The 26,730-nt window shown below is 41.2% G+C and overlaps 2 protein-coding genes across 3 annotated transcripts in view; one reads left to right on the forward strand and one right to left on the reverse strand.

Annotated features, from left to right (window-relative positions):
- The first annotated feature begins 10,755 nt into the window (after positions 1–10,755).
- Positions 10,756–26,300, forward strand: LOC137341197 (urotensin-2 receptor-like). 2 transcript variants are annotated; one of them, XR_010966980.1, is made up of 3 exons: positions 10,756–11,885; positions 25,450–25,684; positions 25,873–26,300. XR_010966980.1 is itself a non-coding variant. In XM_068004238.1 (2 exons), the coding sequence occupies exon 1, from the start codon at positions 10,761–10,763 to the stop codon at positions 11,844–11,846; it is 1,086 nt and encodes a 361-aa protein (XP_067860339.1). In that variant the 5' UTR covers positions 10,756–10,760; the 3' UTR covers positions 11,847–11,885; positions 25,450–26,300. The 2 variants fall into 2 exon arrangements, 1 of the variants encoding a protein (XP_067860339.1); XM_068004238.1 differs by having other exon boundaries at positions 25,450–26,300.
- The window catches only part of ogfod3 (2-oxoglutarate and iron dependent oxygenase domain containing 3), a 94,301-nt gene continuing 92,193 nt past the window's right edge, over positions 24,623–26,730 (reverse strand). The window contains exon 9 of the mRNA XM_068004239.1: positions 24,623–25,635. Coding sequence (XP_067860340.1) covers positions 25,499–25,635 — 137 coding nt within the window. The 3' untranslated portion in view covers positions 24,623–25,498. The remainder of the gene's footprint in view (positions 25,636–26,730) is intronic.

Consider the following 26,730-nt stretch of genomic DNA (forward strand, 5'->3'; position numbering starts at 1 on the left):
AGCTAGTCCTACTACCCCACCCTATCCCTGTATGCATCACTTTCTCCTGTAAGAAAGCAGGACGTGTGTCGGTGAGTGTCCTGCAGGATGTTTGGGTGATGTGCCTGCCATGTTTTAATAACTGCCAGTGTGTGTGACCTGTGAGTTGTGGGTGTGCGGCTTGCAACAGTGATAATGTGTGAGGCTGAGAGGAAGCATCTGATTGGAAGAGTCGAGTACTGATTGAAAGAGTTTGTTGGTATGGGGGTGTGGTGGGTGGAGCAGTGGATGCGGCTTGTGGTGCAGTTGGTAGGAGATGCCACTTGACAGTTGACCTCACTCATTTTGACCACTCATGTCAAAGCATTGAATTCTTCCTGCACTACATCCATGTTCATGGTGCTTTGTGCCTGGCATTGATTTTGTCTCCTATTGCCTCGATCGTTTGTCTGAAGGGCCCCTTGCCCCCCTGCGGATATAGGATGCCCCTCCTTCTGTCCACCTTTTGCACCATGGCCTCTGGTGCATCAGCAGAGAACCTTTATGCACACTCTCTCGCAGGCCTGGTACAAACTCAGATCGGCGAATTGGTGAGGTCTGGCATGCAGATAGGAGGATGTGGGATTTAGTGCACAACCTTTATTCAATGTTTTAACATAACTCATCAGTGTGTAAACATAGGGATGGGACCTGCATCTGTGTTTTACGTGTGCGATGTCTGATCTCCGTTCAGACTCCGTGTAGACCCATAACTTATATTTTGCAGATAAGAGGTCCAAGCTGCTTTTAAGAGATGCGAGCCACTCACGTGATATCGGAGCCCCCCTGCTGGTGAGAAGCTATTCAATAGCGCAGCTAGCATCTAGGCCTTGCTGCTCACAGGAATCAGGTAAATGACCAGGCAGCATGAATCTCACGTGCTGCCAGCATCACAACAACTGGGCGCGGGTTAATCGTGTACCACAACCCCTGTGCCTGGATTGAGGGGGCGGGGTTTATTAAATTTAACCCCCTAAACTTCTCCTCCCTTTTGCATATATTTTGTAAACATGCTTCTCCATTTCCTATGCTGCCCACCTGGATGGCTTCTCTCACTTAAGACTGTTGAATTAATCCTAGTTGATTCTTATAGGACTTCAACAACCAAGGGAAAAGACTTCCTTCTTGTTCGAAATAGAACAGAAATCTGGCCCAGTGTTCGTACATCTCAGTGTGGTTTTCAGAGTGGTGCAAAGACATTTCTGTAGCCTTCCAAATAAATATTAATAAACAAACAGTCACATGAACGTATTTCCATGCAATGAATCCAGAGTTCATCTAAGGGTTGAAATTCTGCAGCTCCGGGGCTGCAGAACAAATGATTTCTGGACATGGGGTAGAATCTGGTTCTGCCTCGATTCCAATCCCTATTTTCACCCCTGTCATAGATTGTGGTCTAAGTGGACGTGGGTATGCATAATACCCCCCGTCACAAATGGCATATTATAATGCTATGCAAATGAGGGAAATACACCATTTACCATTTGTGCCTTAGAAATGCTGGGTGCAAGGGAAGTAGAACAAACTTGTGAAATTGAAAAAGAGGCCATTTAAAAAAATCTTCAGGTGGTAAAGCCAGCCCACTTGCACTGCTGCAAGATGGCACAATGAATTTCCACTCACCACCTGAGGCAGGCGCACCATAAATAACAGGGGTGCCTGCCCGCAAAATGCAAATACCTGATCCCAGAAGCTGGTTCTGGGTCAGGAGTGAAAACAATTGCTGGGTGGAAATCCTGACCTGTCAAGAATCTGCTGCCATTGTGGCCAAGAAAAAAATTGGGGCCCCCAGTTTCCATTATTGGGGCTCCAATCTCCCCAGTCCTGGCTTATAAAGTGTCTCAATTACAATTTTTTTTAAAAACTAAACTGTAGAAGTAATTTCACTGAAGAATTAATTAACTGTTCAAGGGGAGTCAAGTTGCAATAAAATATCAAGGCAAAATTGACTGCAAAACTGTAATTTACTAAAGATACATTTATTCTCAGGAAACTAATTTTGATACATGAAAAGTACAGCCTGTAAATTATACTAATATTCTCATATGAATGTGTATCATGTTGTTAAACTGCTCTGTCTGCTATTTCAATTGAAGCACGAATTCACTTTGTTTTTCACAGGTTAATACTTCCATTAAAATAGCAAAGGAATTTGATACTAATGTGTTAAGAATTCTAACGACAATATCGCACAGCACAATTTCCAGGCCAATGTATACAGAACAGTGTCTAGATATGTGGAACTTTGATTCTACAGCTCGGTTTGTTTTGCCAAATTGGGTTTGGAGTCCTTTATTCCCACCAAAATATAGTCGCTACAAAATTCATAACTTAGACTAAGGCCAAAAATAACAGTAGACACACAAGATTTTAGGAGGCCAAAAGGAGGAGGACAAGAACAACATGAAGGAGAATCATTTTTAAAAAGATAGACATTCAAAAATTTTTAAAAAGTAACTTATAGAAAGGGGACCAGGTAAAAGGTAGATATAGTAAATTTATTCCTTATATTAGTGAAAAATAAGGACACCAGTTGTAGGGCCATTTATTCAATACGAGAGATAAACAACATTCAAAAAGCCCAGTACAATTTAGACAGCTGGACTAAGAAATAGCAGATGGGTTTAACATGAGTAAATGTAAGATAATGGCCCAGAATTTGCTAGAGTGGGGCATCTTGGGCGTGCCCTGCGAGTTGGATTCTTTTCCTTACCCTTCAGCTAGAAAATTTTTTGCGCCACAAATTGCTGGAAGTGTGAGTTGGTAACGGCACGACGAAGTCAAAGGGTCATCTGGGACTTTGATCAACGATGGGACCAACAGTCTATCTCCTTAACCAATGAGATCTAAGGATTGAGAAAGAAACAGGAGAACAATCGAAAAGGCAATAAAGGTGAATTAGAGGCAAATTAGATACAGAAAGAGAAATAAGAGAGGGAATGAAAGATTGGATTAAGAACAAGAGAAAAAGATAAAGAAAAAATTTTAAAATTTAAAATTGTGGACTTAGGAGAACACACATTTAAAATTAACTAGCCTTAAGCAAGATGAGATATAAGAATTTGTTCCCTACACAATAGTAGATAGGTCGATCGAACAGGGTCCCAGGAAAAATAATTGATGTGACTTTGATTAACTTGTTCAAAAGGAGCCAAACAAATATAGGGTTAAGAACGGGATTGGAGTTTATAGGAACAGCTATGGACTGATGATTAAATACTATATGGGACACAACAATTCCTGTGCTGTGGGTCAGGGGGGATAACAGACCAACAGAGATGGATGAATATTGTTAAGTTTTGAATAATTACTTTTCACAGTTTGGATGCAATGATGCAGAACTTATGAAGGTTAAATTACTGGGTCAGAGTCAGTCTTGGGGTAAATTGTGTATGGTCTGTGGGCTTAATGGGAGATCTCTTCTCATTCCATACTATCTCTGCAACAGTTTCAAAGGGTCAGGTGTATCTACACCACCAGCAATGAAAGGCATTCAATTAAACTTTTTTCACATTTTTAATATTTTCTTTGTTCATGATGTTAATATGGGTAGCTCCAAGCAGGGACTATAATATATTTTGCATGATGGACAAATTCTGATTATATCATCCAAGTTGCTTTTAATTGTAGTCTTAGGCATCCAGTTAGATGGACCAATTTTCAGCCCAGATATGGGAAGAATAAGCACTTATCACTATGCTACAATTTGCCCTCTTCTCCCTTGTTGAACAATGCTTGACCATACCATACTCAAAACACAATAATGCAAGAAATATTTTCCATATATAGAAAATTTATTATGGGTAATTCTGGATTCCTTCCAGAGTACTGGGTCTTAAAATTAGACCTCAGTACAGTTGAGTCAAAGCTTTTAAATGATCAGCTCTAAAACCTAAAAGTATAATAGTACTCGTTTAATCAGCCTCTTAAAATAGTACAATCCAATTTAATAACAGACAACTTTTCATTGAAATATTTCTAGGTGTATTTCGATACAATGCTTGTGGTTTAATGTTTAAAGTTGATGTATATTTATTCAATTAAATTTCTGAAAAAGATTATTTGTCTTTATTTCCAAATGTGAAATGCTGAACAGACTGTCAACAAGAGCTGTATTTTGTTAAATGTAGCAACACATCAGTTAATATTTCAATGGCATTAATGGTGATCTAATTAAAAGTATGATCTTGTTCATTTGCCTTTTCTGACGCACACGCGTCACCTTTCACAAAATCTGGATTTTCATGAGAGTTTTAATATTTACACTTTTTAATATTTGGAATTACCAGTAAGTATCCTCTGAAACATATGTGCTTCAACAATCCACATTTCCAAAAATACTGAGTTTTACTTCACAATTGTTAGACTTGGGTGGTCCTGTTATTCCCAACCTATTGTGACTTGGTGCTCAGCCAAAACAACTTTTTATTTAAAAAAGATCTATAGTGATAAATCATTTCCTCTGTGAGTTTCAGAAGTTTTGAATTGTGTTTTATGACAAAACCTGGAGACAGTATCTCACATTTGTGCCCAGAAAACTAGAGCCAAAATTAATTATACTGGTAATTTTATTTTTTTTTAAACTCATACTCAGTGAAATGAGTACGTCAGCGTTATAGTTCTTTACAGAACATCAGATGCCAAAGGTCTTCTGGCAAAACGTCTTTTGTATAGTGTGATTTCCCAAGGATAAAATCTGCTGCCTTCTCAGCAGACAAGAGCAATCGTCAAAGCTATTCTGTATCACTAACTGCCATGGAAAGGATGGAAGTACAGTAATAGGTTATTGATCAAAGAAATTCAATTACTAGTGTGGATTAACTAAGGCGTTCAATCACATGCACTATGTAGTAATTATGTGGTGTGGAATGGTTTAGTATTATGATACAACAACACATGCATTTATATAGCATGTTTAACATAGAAAAATATCCCAAGGTGTTTCACAGAAGTCTTATCAAACAAAAATAGATGCCGAAACAAAGAAGGAGGTATGAGGAGTGGTGACTAATAGCTTGGTCAAAAAGGTGGGTTTGAAAGTGTCTTAAAAGGAGAGGTAGGTGGAAAGGCAGAAGTTTAGCGAGAGAATTCCAGAAGGTAGGGCCTAGACGATTGATGACACAGCTGCCATGTTGCGGCAAATAGAGTGGGGGGGGGGGGGATGCATAAGTGGCCATAGATGGAGAAATACAGCATTCCCGGAGGGAAGCAAGGCTGGTTGAGATTACAGAGATAGGGACGGGCAAGGCCATGAAGGGATTTAAACACAACAATGAGAATTTTACATTTCAGGCATTGTTGGACCCGGAGCCAATGTAGATCAGCAGACACATGGGTGAGCAGGATACAGGCAGCAGAGTTTTGGATGAGTTGAAGTTTATGGAATAAAAACAGAAAATGCTGGAAATACTGAGCAGCTCAAGCAGCATCTGCGGAGCGAGAAACAGAGTTAACGTTTCAGGTCGATGACCTTTTGTCAGAACTGGAAGTAAAGATTTAACAGTTTTTAAGCAAGTACAGAGCCAGGGAAAGAGAGGAGGGATGGGGAGGGGAGAAAAGAACAAAAGGGAGTGTCTGGGATAGGTTGGAGGGCAGAAGTGATTAAATAACAAAAAAAGGGATGATGGTGCAAGGCAAGGAGGGTGATAGTGGGACAAGTAAAGAAACAAAAGATGGGTCTGGAAGAGCTGTAAATGGCAACATCAGAACAATTACCAGCACCTGCTGTCTGAAAAAAATGGGAGCAGTGGTTATGATCTGATGTTATTGAAATCAATCAATGTGGAGTCCAGAAGGTTATAAAGTGCCGAACCGAAAGGTAAGGTGTTGTTTCTCGAGCTTCATTGGAACAGTGTAAGAGGCCGAGGACAGGGAGGTCAGAGTGGAAATGGGACGGAGAATTAAAATGGCAAGCGACCGGGTGGTCAGGGTCACACTTGCGGACCTAACAGTGATGTTCAACAAAGCGATCGCCCAATCTGCATTTGGTCTCCCCAATGTAGAGGAAACCACATTGTGAGCAGCGAATACAGTATACGATATAAATTGAAAGTAGTACAAGTAAATCGCTGTTTCACCTGGAAGGAGTATTTGGCTCCCTGGACGGTGGGAAGGGAGAAGATGAAAGGGCAGGTGTTGCATCTCCTGCGCTTGCACGGGAAGGTGCCTTGGGAGGAGGAGGAGTAGGTGATGGAAGAATGGACCAGGGCATCGCAGAGGGAATGGTTCCTTCGGAATACTAAAGGGAAAGGGAAGATGTGTTTGGTGGTGGCATTGCGCTGGATGTAGTGAAAATGGCGGAGGATGATCCATTGAATGTGGAGGCTGGTGGGGTGGAAGGTGAGGACAAGTTGGACCCTATCGTGGTTCTGGGAAGGAGGGGGAGGGGGAAGGGGTGAGGGCCAAAGTGCAGGAAATGGGACAGACAGTCAAGGGCCCTGTCAACCATAGTGGAGGGGAATAGTCGGTTGAGGAAAAAAAGACATATCAGAAGCACTGGTGTGGAAAGTGTATCGTAAGAACAGATGTAATGGAGCAACAGGGAGAATGGAATAGACTCCTTACAGGAAGCAAGATGGAAGTGTAATCAAGATAGCTGTGGGAGTTAGTGGGCTTATGGTAGATTTTGATTGTCAGTCTAGGAAGGAAAAATTCTGAGATGGACCATGTGAAGACGAGGGACGGGTGGAAATCGGAAGCAAAATTGATGACCTTGCCCTGAACTGGAAAATAACAGGAAATGGCACCGATACAATCAATGTACCGGAAAAAGAGGTGAAGGAGAGGACCCGAGTAGGACTGGAACAAAGAATGTTCCACGTATCCCACAAAAAGGCAAGCGTAGCTGGGACCCATATGAGTTCCCATAGCGACACCTCTTATTTGGAGGAAGTGAATGGAGTCAGAATAGAAGTTGTTCAATGTAAGAACAAGTTCAACCAGATGGAGGAGGGTGGTGGTGGAGGATGGGGACAGATTTGGCCTCCATTCAAGGAAGAAGCAGAGATCCTGCAGGCCATCCTGGTAGAGGATGGAGGTGTCGAGGGACTGGACGTCCATGGTGAAAAGGAGACGGTTAGGGCCGGGAAACTGTTAAAGCAGCGGAGGGCTTGGAAGAGCCGCAGATATAGGTTGGAAGAGAATAAAAAAGTTGAGATAGGAAGAAGTAAGTTCCGTGGGGCAAGAACAGACTGAAACAGTAGGTCTACCAGGGCAGTCCTGTTTGTGGATCTTGCGAAGGAAATAGAAGCGGGCTATGCAGGTTGGGGGACTATGAAGTTGGAGGCATTGGCGGGGGGGGGGGGGGGGGGGGGAAAGGTCTCCAGACATGAGATGTTGTCAATGATGGACTGGGAAAAGATGGCTTGATGTTCAGCGGTGGGGTCATGGTCCATGGATGGGTAGGAAAAGGTGGTCGGTGAGTTGGCATTCAGGCTCCGTAAGGCAGAGGTCTGTTCGCCAAACAACAGTGTTGCCCTTGTCAGCAGGTTTAATGACAATGTCAGGGTTGGATGTGAGAAAACGGAGTGCTGCGAGTTCAGAGGGAGGTAGGTTAGAGTGAGTGAGGGGAGCAGAGAAATTGAGACGGGCGGTGTCACGCCGGCAATTCCCAATGAAAAGATCAAGAGAGGGTAAGAGGCCACAGAAAAGGGGTCCAGGTGGAACGAGAATTCTGAAGGCAGGAGAAAGATGGTGAGGGGGGGGTGGAAAAAGAGGAAGGAAAGACTCCTGGCCAAAGAAGTGGGCACAGAGGCGAAGGAAGAAGAGCTCAGTATCATGTCGAGCTCGAAATTCATTGAGATGGGGGCTCGTAACAGGATGAAGCTGAGGCCTTTACTGAGGACGAATCGTTCGGGGTCAGAGAGGATAGTGAAAACTTGACAAAGGATGAGATTGGAAGGAGGGATGGGGTCAGAGGAAAGTGAAGGGGAAGATGGATCAGGAGGAGCGTTGGTACCTAAAAGATGTTGAAGCTTGCAGTCCTTGAAGTCAAGAAGTTTTTTGTTAAAACACCAGATGAAGTGAAGGATGAAATGGAGCTGTGGACCAGGACAACCGTGAAAGAGCGAGTTGGTGCTGCTGAAGAGAGGTGAAGACCATGCATGTGGCAGCGCATGGTGTGAGCGTGGAAGGTAGCATTTGTTCCAACAATACCACCTTCCACACTAGTGCTTCTGATAGATCTTCCTTTTTCTTCAAATGAGGATTCCCCTCCACTGTGGTTGACAGGGCCCCTCGACTGTGTCTGTCCCATTTCCCACACTTCTGCCCTCAGCCCCTCCCAGAACCACGAAAACGTCCTCACCTTCCACCCCACCAGCGTCCGCATCCACCGCCATTTCGCCACCTCCAGCGCAATGCCATCACAAACACATCTTCCCCTCCCCTCCCAGCATTCTGAAGGGACCATTCCCTCCGCAACACCCTGGTCCACTCTATCACCCCCAACACCCGCTCCCTTTCCCATGGCACCTTCCCGTGCAAGTGCAGGAGATGCAACATTTGCCCTGTCACCTCCTCCCTTTCTACTGTCCAGAGCCCCAAACACTCCTTCCAGAAAGGAACACTTCTTTCAATTTAGTAGACTGTATTTGCTGCTCATGATATGGTCTCCTCTACAGTGGGGAGATCAAACGCAGATTGAGCGATCGCTTTGCTGAACATCTCCATTCAGTCCGCAAGCGTGACCTTGACCTTCCAGTCACTTGCCACTTTAATTCTCCATCCAACTCCTACCTCTCAGTCCTTGGCCTCCTACACTGTTCCAATGAAGCTCGAGGATCAGCACCTCATCTTTCGATTAGGCACTTTACATTGATTTCAATAACTTCAGATCATAACCACTGCTCCCATTTTTTCTAGACAGCAGGTGCTGGTAATGGTTCTGTTGTTGCCATTTACAGCTCCGCTGGACCCATTTTTTGTTCCTTTACTTGTCCCATTACCATCCCTTTGCCTTGGCTCCCTTTTGTTATTTAATCACTCCTGTCCTCCACCCTATCAAAGGCCATTCCTATAATTCTTTCCTCTCCTCCCCTTCCCTTTGCCTGGTTCTGTACTTGCTTAAAAAACTTAAATCTTTACTTATTCCAGATCTGACGAAAGGTCATCGACCTAAAAAGTTAACACTGCTTCTCTCTCCACAGATGCTGCCTGAGCAGCTGAGTATTTCCAGCATTTTCTGTTTTTATTTCAGATTTCCTTTTGCTTTTAGTGAAGTTTATGGAGGGTGGAGGATGGGAGGCTGGTGCTGACAGCACTGGAATAGTGGAGTCTGATGTGATAAGAGTTTCAGCAGCAAGATGGGCTGAGACAGGAGCGGAGACAGGCAATTTTACAGTGGTGGAAGTAGTCGGTCTTTGTGATGGAGAGAATATAGGATAGGAAGCTCAGCTTAAGGTCAAATAGGATATTAAGGGGGATGGAATCGGTTGCAAAGGTACGGAATTTGTGGGGGGCAAATATGATGGCATCAATCTTTCCAATGTTTAACTGAAAGCGTACTGGTAAAATACTACAAACCATCTCAATAAAATTCCACTATTTATAGTCATTAATTATTTATAACATGGGCAGAACTGGCAGTCTAACTTTCTAATGACTGTTCATGTCAGAAGCAACTAACACCCAAAATGTGTGTACAGATCTGCCAACAGTTCTCAGGCCCCCAACGTCTCAAATTTAAAATACTCATCCTGGTTTTTATGTCCCTTCCTGATTTTACTCCTGCCCATCTCTAACCTGCTCCAGTCCAACTATTCCTCCAGAACACTCCATTCCTTCAACTCTGGCCTCTTGTGCATTGGCTGTACGGAAACTCGAATTCCTTCCTTAAACCTTTTCACCTCTCTCTCCCCTCCTTAAAACTCCACCTCCTTGACTAAGCTTTGATTGCTCCTTCTAATATCTTCTTTGACTGAGCATCCATTTTTTTCTGATTATGTCTCCATAAAACGTCTTAGTGTTTTTTTTAAACCTTAAAAAAGGTGCTATATAAAATGAAAGCAGTTGAAGATTATTTCCAACACTTACTCTATGTGTTTATCAACGATTTTACCTGCCCCATATTTGATCAACCATACAAAGAAATATGTTATAAACTCTTACATCCTAATATCTCCTTTATTGCAATACTGAAGCGATTAGCGAACACATATACATCATGGATCGGAGTCTTCGATAATATAGAGACCGCGGATTGACTCCTCAAAGGAGGACGAGAGACATGAAAGTACAGAGCGTGATCTATTGCACATTTCTGTTAATGCATGTTTTACTACTGTTTATCAACCACTCATGCAAACATTGGCGTGGGTTGCAATTATAATTCTCTGCCTGTGCATGTGCACATCCCGGGTGTCCGATCCCGGGGCTGAGCAGCGGTGCGGAGTTCAAGAGGAGTTAACATCAGGCGCCGAGTGACGTCAGGAGCGGGAGCCAGCTTCGCTCTCAGTTCCCTTCCTGCAACCGCACTGTCCTCATCTCCAACCATGTGCACGGCGGAGGATGTGTTAAACTGACCATGATGTGGAGATGCCGGTGATGGACTGGGGTTGACAATTGTAAACAATTTTACAACACCAAGTTATAGTCCAGCAATTTTATTTTAAATTCACAAGCTTTCGGAGATTTTCTCCTTCATTTGCCTGAGGAAGGAGAAAATCTCCGAAAGCTTGTGAATTTAAAATAAAATTGCTGGACTATAACTTGGTGTTGTAAAATTGTTTACAATTAAACTAACCATGCAGCATAACACCTCGGAGAACGTGAGCGCCTCCGGAACACCGTCCACCCCAAAGGCGATGGACGAGCTGATAATCACCTCCGCTTTCGGTACTATTTTATCCTTCATGTATGTGACCGGAGTGACAGGTAATGTCTACACTCTGGTGGTGATGTGCCACTCCATGAGATCCGCTGCGCCCATGTACGTCTCCATAGTCAACCTGGCCCTGGCAGACCTGCTCTACCTCTCCACCATCCCTTTCATCGTCTGCACTTACTTCGTCAAGAACTGGTACTTTGGGGACATGGGCTGTCGGATACTGCTGAGTCTCGATCTACTGACCATGCATGCGAGCATCTTCACCCTGACCGTCATGTGCACCGAACGCTATATGGCCGTGGTCAAACCGCTGGACATGGTGAAACGATCCAAAGGTTACAGAAAGGCGACTGCCGGGGCGGTGTGGTTAGTCAGCTTGCTCTTGACTCTCCCTGTAATGAGCATGGTCAACCTGCAGGAGACCAAGAGAGAGAACGGCGGCATCAAACGGATGTGCGCTCCAACTTGGAGTCGAGAACCTTACACCATTTATTTGACTGTACTTTTCAGCACCAGTATCGTGGCGCCGGGTATTGTCATCGGCTATTTGTACACTCAGTTAGCGCGGACCTATCTGGAATCCCAGAAGAATACTCTGGCAAAGAGAGAGAACAAGCAGTCGTCCAAACAGAGAGTGGTCATCATGATTTTCAGCATTGTCGTTGTCTTCTGGGCATGTTTCTTGCCTTTCTGGGTCTGGCAACTCATCTGTCTCTATTGCAAGCCTTTAAATCTGACATTGCAGACAATCACTTGCATCAACTATTTTATGACCTGCCTGACCTATAGCAACAGTTGCATTAACCCTTTCCTGTACACCCTGCTGACCAAGAACTACAAAGAATACCTGAAAAATAAGCACAGACATTTTCAAAGATCAGGATCCACATCCTTTAATAGAAGTGCCAATCTGCGGCCATCCATAAAATCCGTCTCCTCTTGTAACCAATATAGCAACTCTTCCGAATCAGTAGTCATGACTCATTTGAAAGGGTCGAAATGACAGTTCATATTTATATGGAAATCTGCTCAAAATCTTCAGGTAGGTAACTAGCTTTAACTAAACTGCAGGCACCATTGCCTCAGGTTTGTCTTTTTTTTAAAAAACAGTCCAGTACACAGGGGTGGACGCGAGATTCAGGAATTGTTTCAAGGATTCTAGGCAATAAATACAACAAAGGCAGCACAGAGTTTGCAGATAGCTTTTCCAAGCATGTCTGTATTGAGAGTTCACTCAAAGGTCAAATGGGTGGTGCATGTTTTTTTAAAAAACTTTTCATAAATTAAACCGTGGTTAAATTGGAATGAAGATGCTGAGTAGTGTAGCTCCTACGAAATCCCAGAACACTACATTAGTACTTCTAACGAAACTTCTCCATAATACACTTGCTCGTTAAAACTTGTCCGTCTTTCAGATTAAAGCAACCATAAATAATAAAAAAAACCACATTGGGCATATTTTTCTTTGAAATTGATTTTTACTGTACATAATATTTAGGCTGCATTGTGGTGACTTCCTTAAATAGCCAAAATTCATTTAAAACATCACATTTCCTGGTTGAAAGCAAAAAAAGTTGTATCAGTTTGACAGTCTTACATTGTTTATTTGGCAGATAAAATGTATCAGCCAAATACAATAAAGTTTCCAACTTGATTGCAAACTATATTTTCGTTACTTCTAATCTGCATAAAAACAAAACCACTACTAAATAGTGTGCAGGGATTATACATGATCGGAACTCAAGACACATTTTGGAATTTTATACAGGAATGAGCACTGGATTGTTCTGTACACATTTGATCTCCTTCACTATTTTACTGCATCAAATGATTTCAATGCATCTTTGCTAAAGACAAATTATAGGTAGTAATAATTTTCCCAATATGTTCTCAACATTTACTTCCATCACAGTTGGAGAAATTTTGTTTTGCAAAAAATATTTTTTCCACCAAACAGTTCAATTTAAAAACCATTTTCACAAATGATCTGATTAAATAAAGACAAGTATTAATAAAAGTATGTCATTTTCTTTCCCATTCTCCATCATGGGAGCAAAATCTCTGAAATAACGGGTGGGTCTTGTAAAGAAGTGCTTCGTATAGTTTTGCCCGAGATTCTCTTATGATTCCCACTGGTGGGTCATAATCCCCAATAAGAAACACTGCAAAGAGGTCACTGTTGTTGTAGTGAACATTGCATGTTACAATTCAGATGCCTGGTCAATACAAAAATCAATACAAATCAAAATGTAATGGATATGGCAGAAAATTGCATGATTCAATCAAAAACTAAGATGTGCAAATTTTGCAGAGGTACATTTCTGAAGTATAGGGTCAGAATTTGCTGTCAAAATATCATTGAGAACAAAATAATGGCAAGGCTAAAGGCGCATGCCATTATTTATGGGCAAATGGTACAGCAACTTCAGGTGAGGAGCAGATGTGCGGTTAAATGTGAATATCCAAAAGTTGCTGTCCAAGTTGCTCCGCCATTAGCTTTGCAAAAATGGCATCTCACCCTTAGCCTCCCCGTTTTAGGAACTTGCAGGGCCTGAATTTGCTGTAGCAGGGCATATTAACAGCGTCTGCCATTAGTTAGACTTGCCCCTGCAGCCTTCAGCTCAAAACATTTTTGCCCACAAAGTTGCTGAAAGTGCAAGCTGATAAAGGCGTAGCGAGGGAAACAGGGCAACCAACAGGGTATCTCCTTAACCAAATGAGATTTAAGGATTGGAAAATAAACACAGGAAGGAGAGAAGGGTGAAATTAAGGGGGTGAATTCAATGGGCCAGAATTTGCTGTCATTATATTGGCGAGACTAATGGCGCTCGCCGTTATTTATGGGTAAATAGTACAGCAACTTTAGAAGGAGCAGATGCGCGGTTAAATGTTAATATCCATAAGTTGCTTCGCGAAAACGGCATCTCGCCTTTAGCATCCTTTTTTTTGGAACTTTTCAAATTTGCCTATTAAACTCACCACAGAAAGTTAAGTCTTGTTATCACAAACGCAAATACCCTTTTAGCGACATGATAAGTGTTAATGACTGCCAATCAACCTCTCCATCACCAAAAAATAACTATTACAAGCATGGAGTCTCATTCCTTCAGGCTTTGATGTTTTGGGAATTTTTTTTTTTAAATGTCAAATTTTAAATATTAACTTTTTTCCTTTGTCTTTTTTTCCCCCCTCTCTCTCAATCAAATCTTTCCCTCTCTTTATTTCTCTTTCTGTATCTGTATCATCCTAATGAAATCATGGGTTGGCTTTCTCCAAAGCCAGTAGGTCCTTCTTACGGTTAAGTACCAAAAACTGAACACAATAGTCCAAATGAGGTATGACCAGCGCTCTGTGCAACTGCAGTAGTACCCAATTATAACATCAGCCTGGCTCCCAAAAGTGTAAAAGGTTTTCTATTCCTTTGCACTGATATGAGGTAAGATAAACTATGCAGTGCGAAAGTGATCAGATTTATGAGGAAAGTCAGTCTAACCTCCTCACATCTACAGATCTTGATATTGTTATGATCTGTAGGGCAGTCTTAAAACCCTGCCTCTCAATGGTGAAATTATTCAAATTTGGTTTGACCTGTTTCTGCTTTCTGCATCATTATTGCCATACTTAACACAAATGTCAGAAGTACTTTACTAGTATTAGTGATTATTTTGGAGAATTGTGTTTTGCTTTTAAACAATTCTTTGTATGATTGTTGTATGGGCTATATGTGCAGCTTATTACATTATGCATTCTTCAGAATTAGCCTCAAGTGTCTCTTGGTTAGGGACAGGAAAAATAGCAGCCTGGAGTTAACACTGCAAATTGCTATCCAACCACTGGAAAGTGTTCTCCTGCAAATGTCAAGTAAGGAGATAGGAATGTGATTGACTGTGGTGGCCCCCATGAATGAATAGTCTTCAGATGCTGACTGTCCCGAGTCATGCTTTAAGAATGGCATCACTTTGGTGATGCACTGGAGAGCTGTCAAAATCACACAGAAATGTGCCCCAATCGTGAGAAAGAGCTTTCAAAAAAGGACAAAGAAAATTGGAATAAAACAAGTTACATGGGTATCTTCAGTGGACATAATTCACGTGTGAGCTTTCACAGTGTTTGCTGGCAGGTTATTTAATTATGGGGATCATTATTGATGAGCCTTATCCTGTCCTCACCCAATATCTGCACATGTGCACTTCGAACAAAGATCGTTAGTTAGTGATGAGAAGCAGGAACCGTGGTTAATTTCAGCACCCTAACCTATTCACTAACCCTCATTCCCACCCTGGCTGAGATGAGCTAACTCAGCACAGACTGGGGTTTGAACCTGTGACTTTGTGGCCTGTATGGCACTGCTACTCGTTGCAAAAACTTGTTGAACAATCAGGGAGGGAAGAAAGATTTTCAAGTGGACGATGGTATATAGTAGTTCTGAATTCTACATCAGGATGGCTATTCTTTGCAGAAAAAATACTTCATTATATGAAACATGCTCCTTAAATATTTCTTGAATGTGATTTATTCTGTTGTTGGGAAGTAGAGTAAGAAGTCCCTCTGGATTGCATCGAAGTTTGTTCTCCAAAAATCAAAGAGTTCACAGCTATAGCCAGATAATATAGAGCATAAAAGAGTGCTGTTCTCCAAGAACATCTTCATCTAATTTCTGGTCTGGTTGAACAGTTTGTAGATTAGCAAACAAGCCAGGATTCATTGCTTCATTTTTCTATAACTGCACTTCTTACAAATTGCATTTTAAATGAAATGACTGTAACTGCTTTCAGAGAAAGGATACTGACTTTATCTGATGCATAGATTCCACACTCCAAGTGTTTCAGGGCATCCTTAAGACACTTTTCATTAAACCTTCCAAAGGACAACACATGCAACACAATTTTGAGTTGATTAATGTGGACTTGTTGGTGGCGTGCTCCAGAAGTATTTTTCCAATTATCTTTCACCCACAGCTAATTAAGAGCCACATTAGGTCTTACTTTGTCCTTTGCTTATGTGTAATAGAATTTATCCGAAGCACATTTTAAGAAATAAATTCCTTCTGCATAATTAACCTTGGTTTCAGTATTAAAATATTGGAGTTACTGTATAATAGTGTTAGCAGACAATGAAAAGCTGCTGCAGATTATGCCTCATCCCTGCTTTTCAAATTTCGTAAAATTGGAGTGTTTATTCATCCTGAAGTGTTCTTTCAATTTTTAAAATCTTTTTTCCATGGCAAGTATAAGGGTTATGTTGGCATAAATTAGGGAACTGTCTGGCAACCAACTAATTCTACATCACTTAGAAAAAGAAAACAATTTTACAGGAGAATATATTGTTCAGAAATAATTAGAGGCTTTGTAAGTTAAGCCTCAAACATTCAATATCCTTTCAGATACACCTGAAGATTAAAAACTAATGTACATTAAAGACTGAAGGGAGAAATCTAAGATGTTGAAGACTCAAAATTGGGTGGTGCATTTCTGGGGGGGGGATGTTCCCTTTGATTATTTTGTATTATTACATTAAAATGTGCAGTGTAATTTTAAGCATTTTTATAATTCAAAATTGAGGTTTTTAATCTCTAAAAAAATTGAAAAAGTGACATTTGGATTTTTAACAGACCATCACATCCAAAAGTTAGCTCAAGACACTTTTCCACATCCAACCCTCCCATCCTCATTCAGAGGTACTCTACCCCTTAGACCCAGTGCACAGCGACATTCTTGCCCATCCTTTCAAAAGACACTGACTCCTCCTCCTCCTCCTCTTCCCCTTCCAGTTTATACGAGCATTCTCCTCCTTATGAATTCAATGTGACACTCTTCTCATTAAACCAATCTTCTCCATCTCCCCCAATTCAACATTGCACTCTTCTTTCACCTCTTTCCAATTCAACTCCCCTTCCAAACCAGTTTGAACTGGAACTCGCCTTCCAGCCCCTACTCCCCATTCAAATTGGCACTATTCTTTCCCCAACATGACACTCTTTTCCCCCGTGAAACTCCTTCAGTTCAAGCCGGTACTTTCTTCCCCCCCACCCCCACCCCGTTCATGTTAGCACCCCTTTCCCTTCCTAGTCTCTTGGTTAATGTTGGTGCCTTCCTTCCTCCCAGCTTCTCTCTTCTTCCAACCCTCAAGGCACCAAAGACTGACCCCTTCGCTCTCCCCTTCATTGCCATCCGTCTTCTCCTTTGCCTTTTAAGAACATAAGAAATAGTAGCAGGAGTAGGAGTAGGCCACATGGCCCCTTGAGCCTGCTCCGCCATTCAATCAGATCATGGTTGATCTTCGACCTCAACCCCACTTTCCCTGCCCGATCCCCATATCCCTTGATTCCCCTAGACCAAAAATCTGTCTATCTCAGCCTTGAATGTACTCAATGACTCAGCATCCATAGCCCTCTGGGGTAAAGAATTCCAAAGATTCACAACCCTAAGTGAAGAAATTCCTCCTCATCTCAGTCTTAAATGGCCTACCCGTTATCCTGTGACTATGCCCCCTAGTTCTAGACTCTCCATCCAGGGAAAACCACCTCTCAGCATCTACCCTGTCAAGCCCCCTCAGAATCTTACATGTCTCCATGAGATCACCTCTCATTCTTCTAAACTCCAGAGTATAGGCCTATTCTACTGAACTTCTCTTCATAGGACAACCCTCTCATCCCAGGAATTAATCTAGTGAACCTTTGCTGCACCACCTCTAAGGCAAGTATATCTTTCCTTAGATAAGGAGACCAAAACTGTACGCAGTACTTCAGGTGAGGCCTCACCAAAGTCCTGTACAATAGTAAGACTTGCTTACTCTTGTACTCCAACCCCCTTGCAATAAAGGCCAACATTCCATTTGCTTTCCCAATTGCTTGCTGTACCTGCATGCTAACTTTTTTGTGTTTCTTGTACAAGGATACCCAAGTCTCTCTGATCACCAGCATTTAATAGTTTCTCACCATTTAAAAAATATTCTGTTTTTCTATTCTTCTTACCACAATGAATGACCTCACATTTCCCCACATTATTCTTCATCTGCCACCTTCTTGCCCACTCACTTAACCTGTCTGTATTCCTTTGCAGACTGTGTCTTCCTCACAGCTTACTTTCCCACCTAGCTTTGTATCGTCAGCAAACTTGGATACATTACACTCAGTCCCTTCATCTAAATCATTAATATATATTGTAAATAGCCGAGGCCCAACCACCGATCCTTGCGGCACCCCACTAGTTACAGCCTGCCAACCTGAAAGTGACCCATTTATCCCTCCTCTGTTTCCTGTCTGTTAACCAATCTTCTATCCATGCCAATATGTTACCCCCAACCCCATTAGCCTTTATCTTGTGTAACAACCTTTTGTGTGGCACCTTATTGAATGCCTTTTGAAAATCCAAATATACGACATCCACTGGTTCCGCTTTATCTACCCTGCTACTTACATCCTCAAAAAACTCTAAAATTTGTCAAACACGATTTCCCTTTCATAAAACCATGTTGACTTTGCCTAATCATATTATGATTTTCTAAGTGCCCTGGTACCACTTCCTTAATAATGGACACCAGCATTTTCTAGACGACTGATGTTAGGCTAACTGGCCTATAGTTCCCTGTTTTCTCTCTCCCTCCTTTCTTGAATAGCAGGGTCACATTTGCTACCTTCCAATCTGCTGGGACCGTTCCAGAATGTAGGGAATTTTGGAAGATCATAACCAATGCATCTGCTATCTCTGCAGCCACCTCTTTTACAACCCTAGGATGTAGGCCATCAGGTCCAGGGGATTTATCAGCTTTTAGTCCCATTAGTTTCTCAAGTACTTTTTCTCTACTGATATTAATTACTTTAAATTCCCTTGGTTCCCCACTATTTCTGGTATTTTTTTGTGTCTTCTACTGTGAGGACAGATGCAAAATATTTGTTTAACGCATCTGCCGTTGCTGTATTCCCCATTATAATTTCTCCTGTCTCAGCCTCTAAGGGACCAACATTTACTTTTGCTATGCTCTTCCTTTTTATATACTTGTAGCAGCTCTTACAATCCATTTTTATGTTTCTTTCTAGTTTACTTTCATATTCTGTTTTCTCCCTTATCAATTTTTTGGTCATCCTTTGCTGGTTTCTAAAACTCTCCCAATCCTCAGGCCCACTACTTTTCTTGGCAACATTACGGGCCTCTTCTTTTAATCTAATACGATCCTTAACTTCTTTAGTTAGCCACAGGTGGATTTTCCCCTTGATTGCCATCCGTTTCCCTCTCCCTCACTGCCATCTTGTTCTCCTCCTTCCCCACCCTCACTTGAATCCTGCAACTGATGTAAGGGATTCTAACTACTGCACACTCCAAGTCGGAATTCCTGTTCTTGTGATAATTCCCAGCTACAGTATACAGGGGCCAGAATCATTTCCAATAACAGATGAACAACAGTGATGGGAAGAGGTCCTGGTCTAGGCTGATTTTTGATGGGCCCCAAAGATCCTGATGTATGCAGATAAAAGTTGTTTGGTGAATTTAAAATTTAAATGGGCAGTTGAAGAGAAGTTGGATTTTGTTTGTTGTGTGTTGGGTGGGCTCTGGGAGTGAAACTTCCTTGATTCTTGAAACGTATCTGGGTTGGGAGGTAATTGATATTGCTGTACTTTATTTACATGTAGCTTTATCCTTATTCTGCTGTTTATTAATTTCTAGAGGTTATCTTTGCTGACTGTTCCCATTTTTGAAAAGTGTGAGCTTTAACTGGACCTGATTTTGGGATAATGGATTACTGAAACTGGAAAGGGGCCAATCAGAATTTTTTTTAAAAAAGCACCTTTGCTCTGTGGGTTTAGTCTTATCTCAAATAATTATGTTTCACTATGTGGGCTCATTTGTATATATGTTTGAGAATACTTCAGTCTTTCTACCAAGTGGGTATATTTTTGACAGGGTAATTATTTTCTAATATGCCAATGGGAGATGAAGTTTTGATATTAGTGTGTATTGTGTTTAATAAGCTACCAGGGATATTGAAAGAAGGTTGGGTATCCATCCATCTTATTTTCATACTTAATAATTTAATCTGCTTTTTTAACAACCTTTAAATGAAAATTCTTACAACCAAAATGGAACATTTGTTATGCTGGTCTTCAGTTTTAAAAGCGACCCACCTTGATTCTGGAGTCAATCCAGCAACCTCTGGTGATAATTGGACCAGATGGTTGCTTGTTATTTTGATTCTACTTTTAGAATCTCTCTGCTGCTTCCCTAATTATTGAACGCATTGAATACCTACACAAAGTAATGACTCCAGAATCAAAGTCGGTGAAGGAGCTTGCAAATAGATCATCGAATCATAGAAAGTTATGGCACAGGAGGAGTCCATTTGGCCCATCGTGTCCATGCCAGCCAAAAAAAGCTATCCAGCTTAATTCCACTTTCCAGCACTTAATCCGTAGCCCTGTAGATTACGGCACTTCAAGTGCACATCCAAGTACTTTTTAAATGAGTTGAGGGTTTGTGCCTCTACCACCCTTTCAGGCAGTGAGTTCCAGACCCCACCATCCTCTGGGTGAAAAAATTTCTCCTCAGCTCTCCTCCATGCCTTCTACCAATCACTTTAAATCTATGCCCCCCTAGTCACTGATCCCTGTACTCAGGGAAATAGATCCTCCCTATCCGCTCTATCTAGTCCCGTCATAATTTTATATATCTCAATTCAATCTCCCCTCAGCCTCCTTTGTTCCAAAGAAAACAACCCCAGCCTATCCAATCTTTTCTCATCACTAAAATTCTCCAGCCCTGGCAACACCCTCGTAAATCTCCTCTGTATCCTCTCTAGTGCAGTCACATCTTTCCTGTGATGTGGTGACCAGAACTATATGCAGTACTCAAGCTGTGGCCTAACCAATGTTTTATACAGTTCTAGCATAACCTGCCTGCTCTTATAGTCTATGCCTCAGCGAACAAAGGAACCTGTTAAATTTGATGTTTGAGTTAACCTCAGAATAGAAGTGGTGGAATTGAAGGCTACTATTCAGCATCAACAACCCGAATTCCTTGGAGAAAGCAATCAGTAACTCAGAAATGGAGGTTCTCTTACCTGATTGATATTAAGTTGAATTCAACATTGAATCCTGTAGAGTAGGGCAGCACTTCATGATGCCCATTGCTCTATGTTAAAACTTGAAATATGTAACAGCCTCACCAGTGAACCTGGCAGTTCAGTATGTGTGGAGGCCAGAGTGACTGGGAAATTTTTAACAGATGAAACCAATAAGTTAGGAATTAAAAGCTGTTAAAATGCCATAATTGTGCTTTATAGCTAGATTGAGGAGGGGATGTTGCTGATTAAGTGATTAATATCTTCAAGGCCAAGGCTCTGAGTCAAAGACTATGTAATTGTTTGGCTTCACTGATATGTCAGAATTTTGAGTTGAAGTAAGTGGGTTGAAGGAGGTGACCACTTTGTACTTCACCTTCGGATGAAAGTCTTCTCTGTTGTCTTCAAAGGGCTTGTATGAAATGAGTTTAGTTAGCCCCTACTTAATTCTTAGTGGACATGAGTACTGTCCCTTATTTACATGTAATTTGCAATCACACTCTGAAGCCATGGGGATGACCTGGTTTTGGAAGTTGGAAAAATTAACACTCATGCAATGGGAGTGTTCTGAGGTCTGGGATGTCACATTAAAGAAGTTCTGCTCTAGAGTTACTTGACTTAAAAATGCTTGGGGACCAAAGTGGACGTATTTCATTCTTCGGAACAAATATTGTTCCTTGATCAGCACAAAATAAATTCTCTGGGTAGGGAATTTAATTTGAACATGCAAACAATTCTGGAGCCATAGACTTAAATAGAGCATATAATTGTTATCTATGCAGCTAAAACCATAATGCTAAACTTAAAGTTACATCACCTTCCGGTGATACTAGCTAATGCTCTGCTGCTATGATTCTGAAAACAAGATATTGTAACTGTTGTGATGATTACTTTGATGTTATTTTTATATACACAGAGTTAGAGAAATAAAACAGTATGAAGAGACAACTCTGTGTTACTGATTATTTCTTGGCTTCTGGTAAGCTAAGAGTTAAATGATTTTCAACAAATGTTGCAATTTATTCAGACTGTTGGCAGAATTCATAGTATCACAGTAGGTACAGCACAGGAGGCCATTCAGCCCATTGTGCCTGTTCTGGCTCTTTCAAAGAGCTATCCAATTAATCCCATTCCCCTGCTCTTTCCCCATAGCAGTGTAATTTTTTTCCCTTCAAGTATTTATCCAATTCCATTTTGAAAGTTACTACTGAATCTGCTTCCACCACCCTTTCAGGCAATGCATTCCAGATCATTACAACTTGTTGCGTAAAAAATTATTCCTCATGTCACCTCTGGCTCTTTTGCCGATCATCTTAAATCTGTGTCCTCTGGATACCGACCCCTTCTGCCACTGGAAACAATTTCTCCTTATTTACTCTGTCAAAACCGTTCATGATTTTGAACACATTTATCAAATCTTGCCTTATCCTTCTCTGTTCTAAGAACAACAACCCCAGCTTCTCCAGTCTCTCCACATAACTCAAGTCCCTCATCCCTGGCACAATTCTAATAAATCTCTCCTACACCCTCTCTAAGGCCTTGACATCCTTCCTAAAGTGTGGTGCCCAGAATTGAACACAGTAATCCAGCTGAGGCCTAACCAGTGTTTTATAAAGGTTTAGCGCAACTTTCTTGCTTTTGTACTCTATGCCTCTATTAATAAAGCCCAAGATCCCGTATGCTTTTTTAACAGCCTTCACAATTTGTCCTGTCACCTTTAAAGATTTGTGTATGTGCACCCCCCAGGTCTCTCTGTTCCTGCACCCCCTTTAAAATTGTACCATTTAGTTTATATTGCCTCTCCTCATTCTTCCTACCAAATTGCATCACTTAAGCCTTCTCTACATTAAATTTCATCTGCCATGTGTCTGCCCATTTCACTAGTCTGTCTCTGTCCTCCTGCAGTCTGTTACTATCCTCCAAATTGTTTACTACATTTCCAAGTTTCGTGTCATCTGCAAACTTTGAACTTATACCCTCTATACCCAAGTCCAGGTCGTTAATATAAAACAAAAAGAGCAGTGGTCCTAACACTGACCCCTGGGGAAGACCACTGTATACTTCCCTTCAATCTGAAAAACAACCGTTCACCACTATTCTCTGCTTTCCGTCCCCTTGCCAATTTTGTATCCATGCTGCCATTGTCCCTTTGATCCCATGGGCTTTAATTTTGTGATCAATTCTATTATGTGGTACTTTATCAAATGCCTTTTGGAAGTTCATATCCACATCAGCTGCACTACACTCATCAATCCTCTCCGATACTTCATCAAAGAACTCAATCAAGTTAGTCAAACACAATTTTCCTTTAATAAATTAGTGCTGACTTTCATATATCAGCCCATACTTTACCAAGTGCCAATTAATTTTGTCCCGGATTATTGTCTCTAAAGGTTTTCGATGTTAGGCTGACTGGCCTGTAAATACCGAGTAACATTTACAATCCTCCAGCACCATCCCAATATCTAAGGTGGATTGGAAGATTATGGCTAGAGCCTCTGCAATTTCTACCCTGACTTCCCTCAATAACTGAGGATGCATCTCACCTGGACCGGGTGACTTTTCTACTTTGATTACCGCCAACCTTTTAAGTACCCCCTCTTCGTCCATTTTTATCTTATCCAATATCGCTACTATCTCCTACTTTACTGCTGCAATGACAGCATCCTCTACTCTAGTGAAGGCAGATGCGAAGTATTTATTTAATGTCTCAGCCATGCCCTCTGCCTCCACAGTCCTTAATCAGTCCATGCTTCCTTTGACTACCATTTTACATTTATATGTTTATAAAAGACTTTTGGATTCCCTTTTATGTTAACCACTAATCTATTCTCATACTCTTTGCCCCTCCTACTCCCTTTTTTAGATCTCCTCTGTACTTTCTGTATTCAGCCTGGTTCTCTACTGTATTATGAACCTTACATTTGTCATAAGCCTTCTTTTTCTGTTTCATTTTAATCTCTATGTTTAGTCATCCAGGGAGCTCTAGCTTTTGATGTCCTTCCTTTCCCCCTCGTAGGGATGTGACTACTCTACACCCGAACCTAATCCTCCTTTCTAATTGTTCAATTACTGTTTTGCCTACCAATTTTCGATTACAATCCACCTGGGTAACATCCCTTTTTAACTCATTAAACTTTGCCCTCCTCCAGTCAAGCATTTTCACATTTGATGTTTCCTTGTCTTTTTCCACAACTATTCTAAATCTAATGATATTATGATCACTGTTCCCCAAATGCTCCCCCACTGGAACATGCTCCACCTGCCCCACTTCATTTCCCAGAACTCGATCCAGCACTGTTTCCTTCCTGGTTGGGTTGGAAACACACTATTCCAGAAAATTCTTTAACACATTTCAGGAATTCCACCCCCTTTGCCCTTTACAATGTTATCGTCCCAGTCTATATTAGGATAATTGAAGTCCCCCACTGTCTCTACTCTATAGTTCTTGCATCTTTCTGTAATTTGCCTGCAAATTTGCTTCTTTATCTCCGTCCCACTATTTGGTGGCCTATAGTGTACACCCAGTCGCGTAATAGCTCCTCTATTGTTCCTTAATTCTAACCAAATAGATTCGGTCTTTGACCCCTCAACTATATCATCCCTTTCCAGTGCGATAATAGTTTCTTTGATCAATACTGCCACCCCCCTATCCTTTCTTTCTTTCCTAAATACCTTGTAGCCAGGAATATTAAGCACCCAATCCTCTCCCTTTGAGCCACTAACAACTGTTTGTAAAAATTTATTTTATGTTGGTTTGTTTAATACAGGAAAACTTGAATCAGCTAAATACAGCATCAAATATTAAACCCTAAACACATCAATTATTCTTACAGATTCCTTCAGCAAATCTACTCTGGCACAGACATTGTCAGAGGTCAATATGGCAGAAGCTGAACCTGCCCTGAAAGCTCCCCAACAGAATTGTGCCTCTTTAATTTAGAGACGACTTGATACCATTTTTAATGACAAAACATGTGAAAGATGATGTGTATTTCAACTACTTAATGTGAAACGGCAAATAACATTATACCAGATCCACGTAGACTCCGATTGAAGACAAAACATTTAAAGTAGCTAAACAGAAGTTCAAACTGTGATTCAAATGATAGTAGCGCACAGCCAGTTAACAGTTTCAATACTTGGTCAGCCAGTTAACAACTGCAATACTCAATCAGCTAGTTAATAGCTTCAGTGCTCGATCAGCCAGTTACTTGATCACAGAGTATCAAAGTCTGGTTGATGTAAAGTTGTGAATGTTTGAGCAATTGAACAACAATACTGAAAGTCATGTTTTTCAGTCAAATCTTAATTGCATAAAGACATTCATCGTTAACATACTTTAACAGCATGACTTAGGACTACAATATAAATGGTACACCTTTACATTAAAACCATTTTTGAACCACAGGTAAAGGTCTGGACAATAGAGCCCAGTTGATTTTCAATACTGCATTAATCACTCCACATTTGATTTCAATCACCAGATAATCGAACAATTTAAAAATCAACTTTTTTTTGTGTACAACTGATTTACTGTTTTGTTTTCCTAGATCACTTCCCAGGGGGAAGATGCTTGACCTCTTCGTGGCAGCAACCAGTTTACGGTAAAGAAGGGTCTTCAATAGCATAGGCAGGGTCACAGGTGAAGGAGACTGTAATGGCATATCGAGTGCCCCATTCCACCTTTTCAACATAATGGAGATTTTCTGAGCCAGATGTGAAGAACGAAACACGACCTGGGGCATGAAAGAAATGCAATAATTAACTATGTTAAAGTTGCAAGACGTATGTTTACATTTAAAACTACTCTGATGGTACTATTGCTGCTATAAAAGTTCAAACATCTGTGTATCATCCAGAAAATGTTTAAAAATCATTTTTTTCAAAATACTACTGGAGAACTCCTGGATCACGTCAGCTTGAACTATTTAATTATAAGTGAAAATATGTTTAACTATTCATTTATTTTCCAGGGCACATATCCAAAGAAGGCTGGAAGCTGAAGATCTGTTATGAAGCAGACATTCTTTTGGAATGTGGTTAAGTTCATGTTAATCAGCCTCCAACTGTGGCTGTTACAGTAAAACCACTGGCATATAGCAGTCACGCACCTATAATGATGCAGAAGGTTTTTCATTATTGTAACTGGGCACGCACGCGGAAGACTGCATTTGAAGTGATACGAAACAGTTACGTGGCATAATGGTAATGCACAAAATAAGCAACTTGTAAGGCACGATAAGACTATTTTCCTATGTGCTTGGAGGAAGGTAAATAACTATATTGGCCATCAGTGGTTTGGTTTGATTTGGACAGGACAAAGTTGACCACAGTAGATTTTATTATACATTTAAAATGCAGTGAAAATCACACAAATACAATAAATATAGTTCTTTGAATACAGTAGACTCTTTTTCTGCCTATAGATATTCTGGGTATTGCAGAATATCAACCCAGTCCAAGTTAGGAAAATTCAGTCTCCAATAAGTACAGCGTCAGCCTTGGTTCAGTGGTGGCACTCGCCTCTGAATCAGAAAGCCAAACTCCAGAGTCTTGAGCACATAATCCAACTTGACACTTCAGTGCAGTACTGAGGTAATGCTGCACTATCGGGCCCATTGTCTTTCAGATGAGATGGTAAATCCCATCTGCTCTCTCAGGCGGATGTAAAAGATCCCATTTCTCGATTCGAAGAAAAGAAAGGGAGTTCTCCCAGTGTCCTGGCCATTATTTATCCCTCATCCAACATCCCAAAAAAACCAGAATATCTGGCCAGGTATCTCATTGCTGGTTGTGGGACCTTGGCGCAAATTGGCTGCCGCTTTTCCCTA

The sequence above is a fragment of the Heptranchias perlo genome, chromosome 23 (assembly GCF_035084215.1).
Source record: "Heptranchias perlo isolate sHepPer1 chromosome 23, sHepPer1.hap1, whole genome shotgun sequence".
Classification (NCBI taxonomy): domain Eukaryota; kingdom Metazoa; phylum Chordata; class Chondrichthyes; order Hexanchiformes; family Hexanchidae; genus Heptranchias; species Heptranchias perlo.

Excerpts from the sequence above, each read along its gene's own strand:
- LOC137341197 (XM_068004238.1), top strand. The coding sequence starts at position 10,761 with ATGCAGCATAACACCTCGGAGAACGTGAGCGCCTCCGGAACACCGTCC.